The sequence below is a fragment of the Toxotes jaculatrix genome, chromosome 3 (genome assembly GCF_017976425.1).
Source record: "Toxotes jaculatrix isolate fToxJac2 chromosome 3, fToxJac2.pri, whole genome shotgun sequence".
NCBI lineage: Eukaryota > Metazoa > Chordata > Actinopteri > Toxotidae > Toxotes > Toxotes jaculatrix.
Window position 1 is genome coordinate 16337337 of NC_054396.1, and position 17660 is coordinate 16354996.

General features: G+C 40.1%; 1 protein-coding gene across 1 annotated transcript in view; it reads right to left on the bottom strand.

The window, feature by feature from the left end:
* Positions 1–17660, bottom strand: part of cacna1da (calcium channel, voltage-dependent, L type, alpha 1D subunit, a) — a 54494-nt gene that overhangs the window by 8599 nt on the left and 28235 nt on the right. Inside the window, exons 10-36 of the mRNA XM_041034852.1 lie at positions 16974–17061; positions 16591–16617; positions 15942–16102; positions 15372–15597; positions 15054–15261; positions 14503–14623; positions 14185–14272; positions 14045–14075; positions 13784–13938; positions 13553–13682; positions 11969–12028; positions 11831–11890; positions 10395–10501; positions 9792–9879; positions 9556–9663; positions 9389–9441; positions 9142–9288; positions 8804–9005; positions 8285–8443; positions 7491–7601; positions 6174–6257; positions 5318–5329; positions 1877–1909; positions 763–891; positions 599–664; positions 409–500; positions 139–298 (exon numbers count right to left, since the gene is read on the bottom strand). Of these exons, the coding sequence (XP_040890786.1) occupies positions 139–298; positions 409–500; positions 599–664; positions 763–891; positions 1877–1909; positions 5318–5329; positions 6174–6257; positions 7491–7601; positions 8285–8443; positions 8804–9005; positions 9142–9288; positions 9389–9441; positions 9556–9663; positions 9792–9879; positions 10395–10501; positions 11831–11890; positions 11969–12028; positions 13553–13682; positions 13784–13938; positions 14045–14075; positions 14185–14272; positions 14503–14623; positions 15054–15261; positions 15372–15597; positions 15942–16102; positions 16591–16617; positions 16974–17061 (2906 nt within the window). The remainder of the gene's footprint in view (positions 1–138; positions 299–408; positions 501–598; positions 665–762; positions 892–1876; positions 1910–5317; positions 5330–6173; positions 6258–7490; positions 7602–8284; positions 8444–8803; positions 9006–9141; positions 9289–9388; positions 9442–9555; positions 9664–9791; positions 9880–10394; positions 10502–11830; positions 11891–11968; positions 12029–13552; positions 13683–13783; positions 13939–14044; positions 14076–14184; positions 14273–14502; positions 14624–15053; positions 15262–15371; positions 15598–15941; positions 16103–16590; positions 16618–16973; positions 17062–17660) is intronic.

The window sequence follows — 17660 nt, forward strand, 5'->3', positions numbered from 1 at the left end:
AGTGAAGTCAAATTTAGTAAGACAACACACAGTCTGACACTTGTCTTGTCTGACAACATCTTAGAGTTGCTTTCAGAAAAGTACAGAAAGCAATACTAAGCAGAGAAAATAAGTTTCATAAGTTTAATTATTATGTACCAAGAAGGCGCAGAGCATGTAGAAGGTGATGAAGTAAACTATTGCAAATCCGCTGCCACACGTCATCTCCTCCCCGGGGTTGTAGTCAGACTCTGGGTCACACAGTTTTCCTGGCATACATGCCAACATGATCTCCTGCCACGCCTCACCAGTGGCACACCTTGAGAACAATCAGGTACAAAAGTTACAAAGGAATCACTCAACAACAGAGGTTCATTAAACCAGACACACTGCGTCAGTATATGACCAAGAGGCGAAATCCCTACACACCGAAAGAGAAGGAGCACGGCCTGAGGGAAGGTCTGGAAGTTGTTGTTTCTGTTGATGTGTGTGCCGTCCACCATTGCAATCTTCCCAAACACCTGAAGTAAAAAAATATTGTCCACATGAATACAACCACAATCTTATAAACTTGGATAAGACAGTGGAAAAATATTTTCAATCACATTTAGTTACCCACTTGCATGCCAATGACAGCGTAGATGAAGAACAGCATGGCTATCAGAAGAGCAACATATGGCAGAGCCTTCAGGCAAAAGAGAGGAAAGAAAATAGAAAAAGATTAATAGAAGTGGCTTTAATATTTCCCTCAGTCACTGATCAGATAATGGTACTACGCCTCACCTGGAAGGATTTGATGAAAGTCCAAAGCAGGGTGCGAATGCCCTCCCCTCTGCTGAGGAGCTTGACCAGCCGCATGACTCGAAACAGACGAAAGAAGGTGATGGAGATGCGAGCACTGTCCTCTGTGTTCTGTGGAGAAGCAGGCAAGAGTCAGAGGAGAGCAGACCGACAGTGTATGTGACGAATCCAGAGAACCTGGCTGTGCTTTATGGGATGATGAGGTCTGAACTGAGACCTCAGCACCAGATACATATGGGCTGAGAAAGCAGCACTGCATCTTTAGGTCATCAAAAAACATTAAGGTGAACCTAGTTTTCTGGTGGCAACATATAACAGATGTTCAAAGTCCAATTTTAATATACAGCACATGCTGTATTTAGCTGTAGATTTGTACTTTGGGTCAAAATCTAATAGAAACAGTAATATGACGTAAATAAGAGTCTCTCAAGCAGTGTAGCTACAGCTGATATGTTTCTGTTAGTTGGCATCCAAAGCACTGTCAGGAGCCCTGTCACTGTACAGACCTACAGGGGAGGAAGCAAGGAGGCAAGCATGCTGGAGAAAACCTTGCCATACTTGACAGGACACATCTGCACAAGCATGGCACCCTCAGTCCAGAGTCACTGCATGCGGAGTCACAGTGGGACCAACCCGAACGGGTCGGCCAGGAGGTTCACAGGTCAGAGCTGGGTGACCTGATCCCAGGGGGGTCATCCATGGGTCACTACCCCACGCAAGAATGGTGGCAGAGACCATGCAGCAGTGTCAACAGTACAAACGTGAGGAGCGGCCCCAAAACCGCTCCCACCTAACTGGACACACAGCGTCACGTTTGAGTGACACACTCTCCTTAGAAACAACTCCAAACATTTAGGAAAATGAAAAGCAATTTTTTTTGGAAGATTTATGCAAATGAACAAACAAAAGAAAAGTAAGAGAAAAAAATAGAAAATACAGAGAATGGAAACCTTATCATGAGAATATAAATGAAATTGGAATAAGTAATAGATCATAGGATGCGTAGAAGACAACAGAAAAATACCAAACAAAGAAATGCAAATCTAAACATGGCATGGCCCTGACGGGTGGGGGGGTGGGGGGCGGAGCATCTTACCCCCATCTCATCCACCTGAGGAGTCTCCGTTGGCTTTAAAATCAAAGACCTGTATTAATGACTTGTACAGAGCCCGCAGGTCTCAAACACATTGGGCCAAACACGTAAACATTACATTTGAAAGGTCTTTATCACACAACGCCAGCACATGTCAGTCAAGACGTAGACAGAACGAAGTCACTACTCTTCTCATTGACAGGACAAAACTGTCTTGTTGTCTATGACAAAGACAGACATTTACTGACATCCTGTTGTGCATGTATCACTATCTATTTACACTTAATATCATGACAGACAGAAAACATGATCTTAACACTTTAAATGACTGCCGCACAACAGGTTTACAGCTTAACATTCCTATGTGGGACTTAACAAGTGCATGTCAGACTGACGAACAACATGAAATTACCTAAATACATGTAGTGACACGTAAGACTGGAACACAACTTTATCACTTCCCCGGTGTAATGGTCATTACTGATGGGATTAAATGGGTTTTATGGTTGAGATGTCTTTGGCGCGCTTTAATGAAAATTTAACTGACTGACATAACAAATGTTATGAATTCATGACATGATTAACGCACTGTCAACTATTCTTACAGAGCCTCCACTCTTGCTGTAAACCATCATATAAGCTTCAGGCAAATACACATTAACATGTGGCTTGACTGGAGAAAAATCATACATTGTGTGCATAATGCATCATTAATGGCATCCATCAAAGGACTGGAGTACATGTAAGATGCTCACTCTCCTCTGGGTTGTAATGATTTACACTATTTTTTGAAAACAATCATTTTAAGTGGCAGAAATGAAAATTTCTGACAAAAAAAGGAGACATAAACATAATAAAATAATTTTATCTACACAGTCGCTCAATCAAATCCACACCCATACACAGGTTTTATTTGCAGCAGCAGTCTTCAGCGAGCATTTGTACACAGAAAAAGTCCAGAGGTGCAAAAATAAAACAGAAGCATCAGTCATAGTGGTGGTGGTTGGACTGAACCTGTATAATGATAATGTGAATTTTACGGCAAAAGGAAGAGCTTAACTCAACACTGAAAAGAGTAATATCAGATGGCTCAGCACTGAAAACTCAAAAGAGATACTCCAGACAGATATGGCTTCATTCAAATCCCTCAGCGCAATACTTCACAAACCGTCAGTATGAAGTGCAGAATGAACAGAAATGATAAAATGTAGAATTAGCTTGAGGAGGTTCTTTAGGTAATCCTGGCCACAGCGTTGATGGAGCATGCGTTCAGCATTGCCACGTTGCTGGGGAAGCACTGCACGCACACGCAAGACATTTGGATGATGAGGAGCCACTGGTGAACTCATAGCAATGCAGCAACGCATGCATGTCAGTAGTGCCCTGCAACAAAACTGCCATAGCAGGGCGCTCTCACAGTCCGGTGCAGAAAGAGGTGAATGAACGACAGAAAGGGAAGAGAGAGAAAGACAGAAAGGGAGGAGGAGAAAACCACAGATAGAGAGCAGAAAATAAAACCAGAGAGACTGAGTCATACTGAACTGCAAGGAGAGAGAGGACAGGCAGAAAGGTGTCTAGAGGGAGAGAGTAGAGTTACTGTAGGAGTGTTCATGCACCTGACTGGAGTCTACACACCTGCGCTACACATGAGCTCCATTCTGAGCTTTAAGAGCTCACTACAGGAAGACAGAACAAAACACAGAGACAATCACTCACAGAGACACAAACACAAGATCATCAAAGAACCTCAAACTCAGCTGCATCAAACCACCATTAGCGTAAATGTTAAAAAATCAGGACTGATTTAGGGTCTTTAGGACCTGCTGATGATTTTTTTTTTTTTTTTTTTTATGATCACAGAATCTTACCTGATAACTATATGATGAAAGGATGCTTAGACTTCTTCTTTAATTTTAGGACTGTAACTGAAGTCTAATTTAAATTTTAATTCTATGGCAGAAAAAGCTTTGATTTATATCCAGGACACTCCATGATTTGATCTGTTTTCCTCAGTATGAGTGCATAACTTCAGGTGTAAATAAAGCTACACAACTTTAAGGAAAGTTAAAAATCTAAAAATCTCAACTTTTATTTGTATTTCACAGAGAGATTGAACCTCACAGACTCTGTATTAAAATAGTCCTTAATGTTGTGTAGGATGGACATTTCCAAGCTCTGAGCTCCAGGGCCATTCTGTCTGGAGGTAAAGATCGAGGGGTATGGCAAAAGAGAAAGGTCAAACTTCACAAGGCTCTATGGAAACAACTGACCGGAGGGGAATGGAGTGGGTGGCCAAGCGCCATCTGTGAGAGGCGGGACAATGGAAAGGATGTTAGGGGATGAGGTGAATGGTTGACACTTCCCAACATGCATTTGGAGAGGTCACAGTGGCCAAGTGAGAAACTAAACAATCACACAACTCATGACTGGAATGGAGAACAGCAAGCAAGAAGCAAAAGTCACTTGACTAAAAAGCAAACGCAGTGTAGATCAGCTATTACATATGATTAAAGGGAACAGTATAATATCTGATCTAGTCAGTTTGCTGTATGACACAAACAGCAACAACCACATGCAACGCAAACCACAAATGCAACAACAAATGTAAATGGTACGTAGATGAAAGGAGCCTCACAAGAACCACTATGAAAGCCCTTGTGAAATCAACATCATGTCCCCGACATTCACAACACACATAGCTATACATACACTCACACATATAGCACACCTTAAAGTACACATACTACTATACACATGTAGAACACACATGCATAACAATAAGTAGCCTAAACACACCACCACCATATGTTTTAAACAAAGTTAGTGCTTGTTTATACACTCATGCAGGCACACATTTTGGAACAGAAACTGAGAACACATTGAAAACATGAAATATAACTCCAGAAAAACAGCACTGCAGCTCAGACACGAGAGCACTCAGGAGGGGGAAGGAGGGGCAGGCCGAGCTGTGAGTCTTTGGTACACTGCACCTATATCAAGCACCATCATCACTGTAACTATTCCCTAGAAACTTTGAAAAAAATTTGGTCTGTCAGCATTCCTGGTGTTTGTTATCTTTCCCATTTTTGCTCCAGTTAATCTCAAAGTAAAACACAACAATGTACACATTTCATTTTTCATGTTTTTGTGCAGAGCCAAGCTATAAAGAGAGGAGTATTTTTGTCATTACGTAAAGTAGAGAAGTAGTCATCCACTATTTTATCTGGGCTTGACATGAATTTTCAAATAAGTTTTCAATTTTAATGAAATCTATATTTTACTGTCCAGCAAAATTAGAAATATCTACTTTTGCCCAAGTCAATAAAACATTAGATGACTAATTTATTTTGTTTATCCATCGCACTGTTGAGGGGTCCCGAAGATAAAGTTGTTATAAACAACAGGTTACACACAAACAACATTTTTGGTCATTGCCATACTTGCCTCTACAAGTTTCTATGGAAACAAAATGAACAAGAGTAAGAATTAGAAAAACACGTCATAAATCATCCTGCTCTGGTCCAAATACAGTCCTCAGAAATGTGAGACACTCCTGTTTTTGAAACGCATTTTCACTGCCACGTCCAAGGGTTAACAAACAAAACAGCACATTCACCAGACATTTTGTCATGATTCCTGTAACAAACAGTACTGCAGCGCATTGACAGTAAAACATTTAGCAGAAGCGAAATTCCAGCAAGACAGACTTATAGATCTGTTTGGTAGAGATGAACAATAGGATATAAATCAGGGTCAAACTGAAGCTTTTCAGAACAAGCCAGTGATACTTTAACAACTATGAATGTCCTTCTCCAAATAACACTGCAAACTTTTAGCATGCTCTTAGTTTAACAAATAGCGTTTTAATTTTGATCAAAGTCCTCATGGCTACGAACTGAACTATACACACTAGAGAAGTGGTTTCCACAAGAGGTTCGCAAATAAATTGAGGGGTCACCAGATGATTAAAGAAATAAGAGAGAAAAAAAGATTTCTGCTGCACAAAATTTTGAAAAAGTTTGAATTTTTCAGCCTTCTTTTTACCTATTTTTTTGTTTGTGTTTGTGAAATACTACATATGTTCACCTTAAGGGCTCTAAGATCATTCAAATGAAAAATAAAATGAGAGAGGAAAAGAGTAATTTCAAGGGTCCTCAGGCTGAAAAGGTTAGGAACCACTGTACTAGGGGACAAAAATAAAAAAAAAAACAAACAAAAAAAACCTAATAGTGTTGATTGCCACATGGCTTTCCTGTAAGGCTTCAGTTCAACTTGGAAGGCAGAAAAAAGTCATACTTACATTAACTTCAGTGATAGCAATATCGACGACGCTACCAACAACAATTAAGGCATCAAATGTGTTCCAAGCATCAGCGAAATAGTGCTGTTAATGCATGACAGAACACGCAAGGGAAAAGATGGCAATGAAAGAGAGAGACCATGAAGGGGGGGCAGAAGAACAGGGAAGGCATGAAAATGAAAGGAGGAGAGGGAATGAGGGAAAGGTTTTAATGCAATGGCAGGGTCAGGGGAGGACAAAAAGAGAGAAAAAAAGGAGATAAAACATTAAGGGAAATCAGATAAACCAGAAACAGGAGACCTGCCATTGAAACCAGCAGCCAAGGAGGACAGAACAGAGAGAGGTCAGAGAGCGGTGAGGCCGGTCATAGCTGAGCTTACTTACATCGATCTCACTGAGAACAATGTCTACTATGCTGCCAATCACAACCAGGGCGTCAAACACATTCCAGGCATCTCCAAAATACCCCTGAGTGAGGGGGAGCGGGGTGGTAGACGAGATGGATGTAAGATTGATGAAAACAAAAAGTCTTCACTCTCACACTGAAATTTAAATCCACTTATACTGGTAATTTAAAACACACAGGAACCCCCTGCTGGCTACTTCAGCTGGAGGGCTCATGATTATAGTGCAGTGATTTAAACAGATTGTGGTTGAGCTGCAAAGTACTCAGTGCAAGGCAAACTGATGTTAATACTAATATTACATGCACAATTACTCCTGCCAACAACTTGACAAACAGTGTGAGCTATTTTAGTGAAAAAAAAAGAAGTCAACACTGCACTCCACAGTCTCTTACTAGCATCCTGTCCTTCTTCTCAACACAGAGCTGTTGGTCACAGACGAGGGGAGAATGAAAAAACAATCACTGACTCTTGAGTTTTCACATGTTGACATATGCTACTCCTTTATTAAATATTACAGGAATGGTTTGGTATTTTGCGGAATAAGCCTTTTCACAATCTTGTTAAGAGTTAGATGAGAAGATCAATACTACTCTCATATCTGTCCAAAGGCAACAAAATATACCTTTAGCACTTGACATGTTGTGACTAAAAGCAGACACATCAGTTTTTAATGTTGGACAACCCCAACCCTCCACCTATTTACAGTTTTTATGCTAAGCTGATCTAAATGCCTGCTGGCTGTTCAAATTTAACGGACAGATATCAGTGATGACATGTGTGGACCCCCTCGTCTCTCAAGTCTCTGCAACAAAGTGCTTCCGTGCAAGTAATTTTGTCACTGTTTTTGTTAGTGTACATTTGTGATCTGGTGGAAGTAGCTGAATGTGAAGACATTTGTGGGGTGACTCACCCTGGGTTTGAAAGCGATGAGTTTGAGAACCATTTCCACAGTGAAGACAGCAGTGAAGACCATATTGAGAATGTCCATTACATAGTTAAATGTTGCTGACTGGCCATAGTGCTGCAGAAAGGAAATAAAGAGGCACGGTTAAAGAAAAACATGAAAAAAGCTGTTTGAACAAGGAAATTGTTTAAAAACGAGATACTAAATTAAAAAAAACAAAAAAACAAAAAACAAAACAAAACAAAACAAAACAAAAAACATATTTTCAGCCAGTTTATCTAACAGCCCCAAAGTCTGCTTGCATTGCTGCATTTTTTTATATGGCCACTGGGGGTCACCAATGTCAAAACTTTTTAAATTCTACATATAGTGCTAGCACAAATTGCTAATGTAATTATGGCAGTTCGGCGGGTGGAAAGGGGAGTGTTAAGTTCCTGATAATAAAATGATTGTTACAGACTGATGCACCAATACTAATGAAAGTACTTGTATCCTACATTATTTGGACAAATGTTTTATATATATTCTAATAGTCTCATAGGAATGGTGTTGAACTTGAAAGCAGATGTTTAATCAGTACATATTTAGGACTTTTTAAAATGTTTAAAAAGAATATAATTAATAAATATAAACTGAAAAACTTTTTCAACCTTTTTTATATTCACTTGTGTATCAAATTATTATACGTTAATGCTAGTGCTGATAAACTCTCACTGTCAAACGAGATTCCATTCTTTTGAACAGAAACTGATTTCCTTGTCTGAGATGGTTGGTTTCAGGGACGTAACATGACTTCTTACCTGCACAGCCAGGCAGAGTGTGTTGAGCATGATGAGCACAAACATGATGTACTCAAACCCAGTGGAGTTCACCACATACCAGAACTTGTACTGGTAGGGGTTCTTAGGTATGTACCTCCTCAGCGGACGAGCCTTAAGAGCGTACTCCACACACTGACGCTGCACAGAAATTAGAATTTAACAATTTACTAAACTGGTTTTAATTCTGAGTTAAGAACAAACTTGATACTCTCATCTGAATCTAAGCTTGACTACTGTTTTGAGCCACAATGCCCAAAACTGTACTTATTATAATGAATATCATGCCACAGCTTTTCTTTCCACGTTATCACAAGTTAGAAACTTGCAGCTAGAAAACAAATCTCAACAAAAAATATTTAAGCATTTTTAGTGCTCAAGATAGTATATAATATCAGTATATTTTAAGTTGTGCTTATGTTCTCTTTAGGTTTTGACCTAACACACACATAAACACACTGCTACCACACAGCCACACTTTGTGAACCTGCTGATTCTGACCTGGTTCTTGTCGAGTTCACAGTTTTTGTACTCTTTCTCTCCTTGTTCCTGAAACGTGACGATCACAAAACCTACAAAGATGTTCATCATAAAAAAAGCAATGATGATGATGTAGATGATGAAGAAGATGGAAATCTCCACACGGTAGTTGTAAATGGGGCCAAGGTTCTCTCTGTTGGAGTCGATGGCCTTGTACAGTAACCTGAGAAGAGGAGAACAAGGAGAGAGGGCATGTGATGCAGCCACACAGGCAACAGTTGCTCTAAACACAGATATCATCATGTCATGTTATCGTTTTAAAACTTTAACATGGGGGAGGTCAAAAGTTTAAATCTTACGCAGGCCAGCCTTCAAAAGTGGACACAGTGAACAGAGCCATCATAGCCATGAGGACGTTGTCAAAATTGAAGTCACTGTTGAACCACTGTCGTTTGTGGATGGTTGGCTGGTTCACATCTCCATCCTTATATAAAATATAGGTGCCTCTGTGAGAAAATGGCAAATGATCAGAGGTTAAGATCCAAACCAGGATTGTACAGGATTGCAAGTAATTCACTGTACAGGAACAAGACAAGTTAAACTCACTTGCACTCTTCTGGGCTGGACTTGGCTTCATCGGTGCAGCGATAGAATTTTCCCTGTGGAGGAAAACCAAAAATTTTCTCTCTGATGTTGAATATCTTAAAACTATTAACTCAATACCTCTTGCATCATAAATAATATTGATTTATCTCATCCTCAGGGCTGCTGACCTTAAACAGCTGCACCCCAATACAGGCAAACATGAACTGAAGCAGAGTGGTGACGATCATGATGTTACCGATGGTTCTGATGGCCACAAACACACACTGCACCACGTGCTGTAAGACAGAGGGAAAAAAAACAAAAAAAAACAAAAAGGGTTCATGGAGTGTTGCTTTCCTAAAGTTAGTTTCCAGAAAAGTTTAGCATGGACAAGCTGCAGGGTGACTTTGTAAAGAGGCCGCACCTTCAGGCCTTTGGCTCTGTTGATGGCTCTCAGGGGCCGAAGAACACGAAGGACCCTAAGAATCTTCACCACTGAGATGGCTGAGGACCTGAACAATGAAAACAGATGAGTGTTTAGTGTTTATGTATGTAGCCAAAAATAACAAATTTGTAAAAGTACAAGTGAATGAAAGCAAGAAAAGGAGCAGCGTTCAGAAGAACAAAGTGAGTGAACTACTACGTACTCAAGTATAAACAAATAAAATACTCAGCAACTTGTCTACCATGGAGTTTTCAGTCTCCTTTTCCACCTCTGAATGTGTTCATCTCACAAATTTGCCTTTTCTTTAAGGTTTTTTTAGAAGCATAGGAAAAATAAGCAGGATTAGATTAGATAGTTGTAGTTTCTGAGTTTTGTTCCTGTGGCTCCATAATTCCTGGAACTATTTGATCGAAATGGGGTAATAGTGTGCCGTCCCTCTGCTAAATGTGTCTGCGTTTTTTCATATGTGTTCTTTGTTTAAGTATTTGTGTTATTTATATGTGTGCTTTAAAGCCGGGAATCTCTGCAAAATTTTGTTACATTTGCATAATGACAATAAAGACTCTTGAATCTTGTACTCACTGAATGCCAAAGGAGACAAGGGAAACTCCCACCACCAGCAGATCAAGGAGGTTGAAGTAATTCCTACAGAATGCTCCTTTATGGAGAAAAGCTCCGTATGTCGTCATCTGAGGAGAGGACAGAGTAAGTTAGAGAAGCGAATGAGAAAGAAAAACACACATATTTCATCCAATGCACACTGGACACACACAGTTACAGAGATACGCTCCACACTTCAGAGGACACAGACACACATACAGTACAAACATGTTAAATTGGAGATACATACTCTCAACACTCACTACCTTGCGTTCAAATGCACACACGCGCACACGTCTCCACACTCTTGTAGATCACTCTGATTCGGGGTGGCGAGCTCAGAGCAGCGAAACAGGAGGCTAAATCTACCATCGCCACCCCCACGGCCCTTAACTACATGAATGTAGTAGTAAGTCATTCATTTCACAATCTACTATGGGATGAGGCAATAAAACATGCATTTTGTTGCCATGATGTCAGGGATATTTACTACCTGCAAGAGATCTAGTTATAGTGATTGGAAAGTAGAAATGGCCTTACTGTCACATTCATGTGGACCGTCATCTTAAAGCACATTCCATTATGTTCTTTAATAGTTCAGAATAAGGGGAAGCAGCTCCCAATTAAAACTTCAGAGTTCAGCAGGCAGAGAAGAAAACCAGCCAAAATAACTCTTCTTCAAATAATAAAAGTAAAGGATTAATTTTCCAAGTGCATGTAAATGTGGAGTCCTGCAGAGAGACAGAGAGAGGAGAGTGCTAACTAAGAGCAGCTGTGAATTTAGAGTCAAACGGTGGATTTTTTTCTTTTTGCCCAAACGGCTGCAGACGCAACTGCACATTTCTATGCACTCAGTCAGGGAAAGCAGACTGAACCATGCTCGGCAGGAACATGGTTGGTTTTGCCCCCTCTTTTATGGGTAATCTGAAGAGCAGTCAGTACGAGAGGCATGGCGTTAGCTTTGACTGGAGTTGACTTTACGTCTTTGAACACCCCCCTGAAGATGACCTCAAACTCAACTTCAGCCAGTGCCTTAATGTCTGAACAGCCCATTAAATTTTGTTGCATCGCACCAAGGGTTGCATCGTATCCGCATCATGAAAATCATTTCAGCGATGACTGCCCGAATGACGTGACACCCATGTGAGTATAATGTAATGTTGATGTCATGTTTCCTTCCCCCAACAGGAGTTATTTGATTTGATTAGTGTTATTTGAACAAATCTCGTGTTTGTGTTAGTGTGTCCAATGTAAGTGTTTTTTTTTTTGTTTGTTTGTTTTTTTGGCTTTTTAAAAGAGGTGCCGTGAAGAAAAAAGTAAATAAGAGAAAGGAAACAAACAAGCCAGGTTGTACTGAGTGGCAGGTGACACACAAGGAGAGAATGCAGCAAGGCTCTCGTTGTCATTTAAGGGGTTACCTTCAATATGATCTCAAATGTAAACATACTAGTGAAGACATAATCTGCATAGCCTAGGACCTGGAAGGCAACGAGACGTTTGGAGTGTTATTGGGGTGTGGTTAGTCACAGCACGGACAGGGGACACAGGGCATTTACCTTCAAAACGATCTCAACAGTAAAGATAGCCGTGAAAGCATAGTCAAAGTAACCAAGTATCTGCAAAAAGCAACGTAGATGTTTAACAAAGACAGTTCATTGTGCAGCTTCATACATCACATGAAAACAAGATGAATGGGGAAAAAAGAGAAAACATTTGTAGTATTTTCTGAAAAGAGTTTGTTAGAGTAAACACCACACAGTAAATTTTAATTACTTGCAAAAAGTTAATTCACTACATCTTTGTCATTTCTTATGCAGTATGCTATACGAATGTCACCACAGTGATCAAAATGCATTTAAAATCATCACAATGCACAGAAAATGAAACACAAACATCCCCGCCTCAGGGTTTATTTAGAGCACCATACTGGTGTTTTTGCTTGTTTTAGCTCATTAAATAGAAATAACATTATTGCTAACCAAAGGGAACAGCACTATATCTCAATACAGTACAAAAATCAATGTGCAGACATCTGACGCTAGCTGGAGATAAAGTAGGTATCCATTACTGTGATTAATTCATCGTCTTAATATTGTTTAAAGCACTGGATCCTCACTGAGTTAATGCAGGCGCCATTTGTAAAAACTCTCCTTTAAGGTGCATTTAAGGACACACTGACATCTCAGACATGTGAGCCAGCTACTAAAAGCATTGCAATTCATAAGCTATGTTGCCAGAAAAACAATTCCAGGAGACAAACAATACTGTCAAAGGGATAGTGTCAATTTTGTTTCTTGTTGTTTCTTGGATTTAAAAGGTTGCTGTTGACTACCTAACACTTAAATCACGAGTGTAGGAACAGACCTGCAGGAATGGGGTGACCAGATGTCACCTTTAAATATAGACAGACTTTATTTTCAGCTATTTGTGCCAGTGTCTTGACAGGAACAGTCGTTGTCCTGACATTTATACTGAATGTATGTTCTGGAAAATTAACAAGTAAGCAAGTCATCTTTGTGGAATGTTTTATCGAGGACAGGACAGATGGCGAAGATGTTATACGCGGAAAAGAAACTGCCTGCATTTTCTCTCTCTATCACTTGTTCTGTTTGTTGTTCACTTTTTCTCCTTTGTCCTCTCTGTGGTCTAAAGGAGAACCGCAGCAGTGGACAAATGGTGCAGCTCTAGCCTCTCGGACTCACAAACACAAAAGATGAATGTCTTTTTCATACCCCATAACCTGATATTAATTTTCCAGTGACGTCCTATAAAAATTCTTGTAAGTACATTGCTTCTTTGTGTGTTGCTTTACTTATGTACTATATAACTTTCAGTTCTTTTCAGACAACAGTGTTGGCAAAAGCCTTTGTCTGGCATATCAAATCATCTGTTACCAAAACACAGACATGATGGTAAGAATTCACTGTATAAAGTCAGCAGTAATGTAAAGCATGCAGGGTAAAATAAATCAGCTAAAACATGCAAAACCAACAGTATGGCTATTTAAAGAACCAAAGATTTATGACAGCACTGCACCTCAAATTGCTTAACTGGCATTATTACCAGAAACCCACTTTCTTTGCTACACATTCTGTTAGAAGCCTTGATAAATTTCTGTGGAAAGTTCTGTGAAAACTTACAATATTGCGAGCTGAGAAGTTTCGGATCGGATCCTCAGCAGCGAGTGAGACAGAGCTGAGCATGATGAACACCAGGATGAGGTTGGTGAATATGTGATGATTTATGAGTCTGTGGCAAAACACGCGAACCCTGGAAGACAAAGGAAATACAGCACAGTGAGAGACCTTATTGTGATATGAGATGCCACCTATTTGTGTTCGTGTGACGTGTGCGATGCAAGCGTGTCTCACGGGTTTGTGTTGCTGAAGATGAAGAAGGCACTTCCCTCTGGGATAGGAGTGATCTTCTCCTTCTTTACCAGCTCAGAGATGGCAGGCCGAGGTCCTGATGGTACTTCTGGATCCTCCTCCTCTGCTGCTGTATCATCATTATCCTCCTCTTCCTCCTTACAGTCAAGCAGAAAGTGTGAAATTTATGTCAGTGTGCATAATCTCTCAAACTGTAAAGACAAGTCACCTCATGATGCAGTGTCTGAAAGAAATGAAGGATACCTTGTCATCTTTGTCATCATCCTTTTTGTCACTGTAATAAACAGAGATATTTTTATGAATGACAGACATCTGAGCGTTTACAACTAACATTTAAAATAAGATTTGTCACACAAAGAGTTAGCAGGAAATCAAGTAGTCACTCTTTCTTGTCTCCTTCATCTGTGTTGAGAGACTCTGCATCTGCTAAGTTGTCCACAGCGATAGCCAAGAAGACATTCAGCAGGATATCTGAGCAAAGTGTTCAGTCAAGGATGACTGTCTTATTAAAACCAAAGAGTATAACTACAATAATAGTTAGAAATGACTGAAACAAGATTGGCAATGTAATTTATACCAGTAACAATACACCAGAAACACATTAATACCACATCTTTGCACAGTACATCATGAACAGTTAGACTGGAGAAGCTACAGGTATGTATGTGTGTGCGTGTGTGTGTATATATGAGAGAGGATACAGTTTCCACAGATGAAGAGGATGATGAAGTAAAAGCACACAATCATCCCCGAGGAGGAAGGGCCTCCATACGCCATGATCCCATCATACATAACAGCGTTCCAGTCTTCTCCAGTCAGGATCTAAAATCGATTATAATATTTATTTTGTGGGAGATGCATCAACAGTATTATGTCAAACATCACACTTTTTGACACAGTGCGGTACAAACATCCAAGTGAAATGGAGTAACTGAGCTTCTCAAAAAAAAAAAAAAAAATTTAAAAAAAGACATCCAAAGACATCAGATGACATTATAATGACCAACAGTATTTTTTTACATAAATACATAGCACAGACAACAATCTTGATACAGATTAGATGAATTAGTTAACTATGACCAAGGTATATAATATGTGGAATATTTCACAGTGTTCAAAAATCAACTTGTCAGTGCTCTCTGCTGGCCAAACTGTGCAATGGTGACACTGTTTCTAATTTCTTTAAACCCAGTTTGGAATTTCTGTACTGTCTTTCCCTGCGACTGAGAACTATAGTTCAGAATGTAAATACCTGAAACACAGTGAGAAGAGCTTGGGGAAAGTTGTCAAAGGTACTCCTCTTGGTCTGGGTTTCGTCAAAGTTGAACTTTCCGCCAAACACTTGCATGCCCAGCAGGGAGAAGATGATAATGAAGAGGAAGAGCAGCAGCAGCAGGGAAGCGATGGACTTCATGGAGTTGAGCAGAGACGCCACCAGGTTACTCAGAGATTGCCAGTGACTACAAAGAAAGGTTGAGTCAGAGAGAATATGATGGACAGGTGATAAACTGAACACCACACTTACACTGCAGGACACACGCACGCACGCACAGCATGATAACGGTCTTACCGTGTGACCTTGAAGATCCTCAGCAGACGAACACAGCGGAACACAGAGATACCGAGGGGAGACATGATTTCCAACTCGACCAGAATGGTTTCAGTGATTCCTCCGCACACCACAAAGCAGTCAAAGCGGTTGAACAGAGAAACAAAATAGGCCTGTAGCCCCAGACTGTACATCTTCACCAACATTTCACACGTGAACAGGGCTAACAGCACCTTGTTGGCCACATCTGAAAGCCAGAGAAAAAGACTGAAGATTAAAAATACACAGTTCAGGGATTTAAAGAGTGTTGCGATTTGTTTTGCAGATATAAATTATTTTAAAGATCAGCTCTTTTAAAACACTGAGATATAGCACGCTAAATAGTTTGCACAACCAAGTCAAATTCAGATTATTCTTTTCTCAGCATAGATGAATAAAGATGCATAGAGGTTTCAGCTGTGCCTTTCTCAATGTATGTATATCCATACTGAAAAATATTATATTTTGCTTTAATTTAATTTGACTGAAAATGGATCCCAGTATTGTCACTGTGGAATAAGACTTTCATTAGCACTGCAGTGTTGCTCATACCCTGCACTTGCGTCAGCCACAGGGGCTGGTTGTAATGCTCTGATGATATGGTAAGGGTGTTGAGGAACACCAGGATGATGACCAGCCAATAGAAAGGCACCGACTTGACAGCCAACCGGCACTTCCTGCGGCAGAACCTGTTCCAGCGGCGCCAGCGCCGGCTGCAGGGGGAGAAGGCCACATTAATATGAAGAATATCACCACTATGACTCCCTTTGCTTGTAAAGGGATTCAGAAGAACACAGGTTCCGATCAGGTAACTTATAATGTCCAAAGAATAGAATAAATACATAGCCTCAGTGGCATCTTAAGGAATTCACTAAGGTTCATTTCCTTTAATAATAAGAACGCAGTGGACTAAGGGAGAAGGACCACAAGGGAACTGCATCAATATATTTTTTGCAAGTCATACTGTACAGTAAATGAGGTGAAAAATACTGTGTAAGGCTATTCTCTAAAAATACCGTAGGGTACATGCTGACTTTATAAATTCTGTTGATTTATCATCCCCTGTAAAGTCTCATTAAAAATACAGTAAAATGAAAGCCAAGCACTTAGAAATAAAAATCTGTATAATCTAATGCAGCCACAAACTTATGGTAACAGCCACATGCATCATGCAGAGACACAGACCTACAAAAATACTAACCTGAACTTTGACTTTGAAATTTTTTGACTGTAAGAAAGAAGAATTTTTCAAAGTTTATAAATGCAGGATTGTTCATTGAGCACAACAAAAAGTACCATGCTGCAAAAGTCAGGACAACAATCGGAAGATGTACTATAAGCAAGATGTTTGCTTTAATCATCTGGACACTTTTCTTTCACCACCAATCAAAAGGTACAGAAAGAAGCACTGAAACTTGATGATGACTGTTTGTGCTGAGAGTCTGTGATATGAGAGATATTTTAAAACTCTGCAGCAATGGTCACATCAGAAAGGACAGCAATCTGATGTACTGTAATTTCATGTAATATCAGTGGTCCTGGTTTTGAAAAAGGTTTGTTGTGCAAAGTGCTGCATGTTCTCACCACAGAGGTCCGCAGCATGGTGTCTTTTCATCCTCCCCGTTTTGATTCTCGGTGTTCACAGATTCTGTTTCGCTGGCTGGAACGCTCGCTGCAGCAGCAAATAAAGCAGACAAGTATAAAAAATAATAATAATAATCATATGCACTTTGCAGTGGCACTAGATTCTTCAGATAGGTACGGTGCAGTGCATCCCAGAGGGAAGAAGTGTGAAAAGAAATAAAACTGAGGCTGCCTGAATCACATCAGGAAATTCTGAAAGGAACTTCTTCAAAAAGTGGAAAAAAAGTTTCAGAAAAGACTGTACTGTAAAAAAAAACAGTTTACATTCCAAAATCTATAACCAAGTGCATCACAACTGTTTGATAGTGATTTAAAAAAAACGTGAAACCTTTTAAATCTCCAAAGCCACAACGCAACTACAAAGCTACCTCACAGAAAGGAAGGCGATAAACACCGTGGCTGTGCACCACTGTCATCATCAGTATCATTTACCGAGAGCTGAAAGGGAGCTGACGCGGGACAGGCGAGTGGACAGCTGCTGTACGAGGGCTGACTGATGCAGACAACGAGATGTGGAGGGAAGAAAGGAGCAGGGTGAGGAGGACAGAGCTCTTAAAGCTGTCTCTGAAATGCTACAGTCAAAGTACTGCCAGCGCTTTGGAAAAGACTGTCTGTGCAGACAGATGA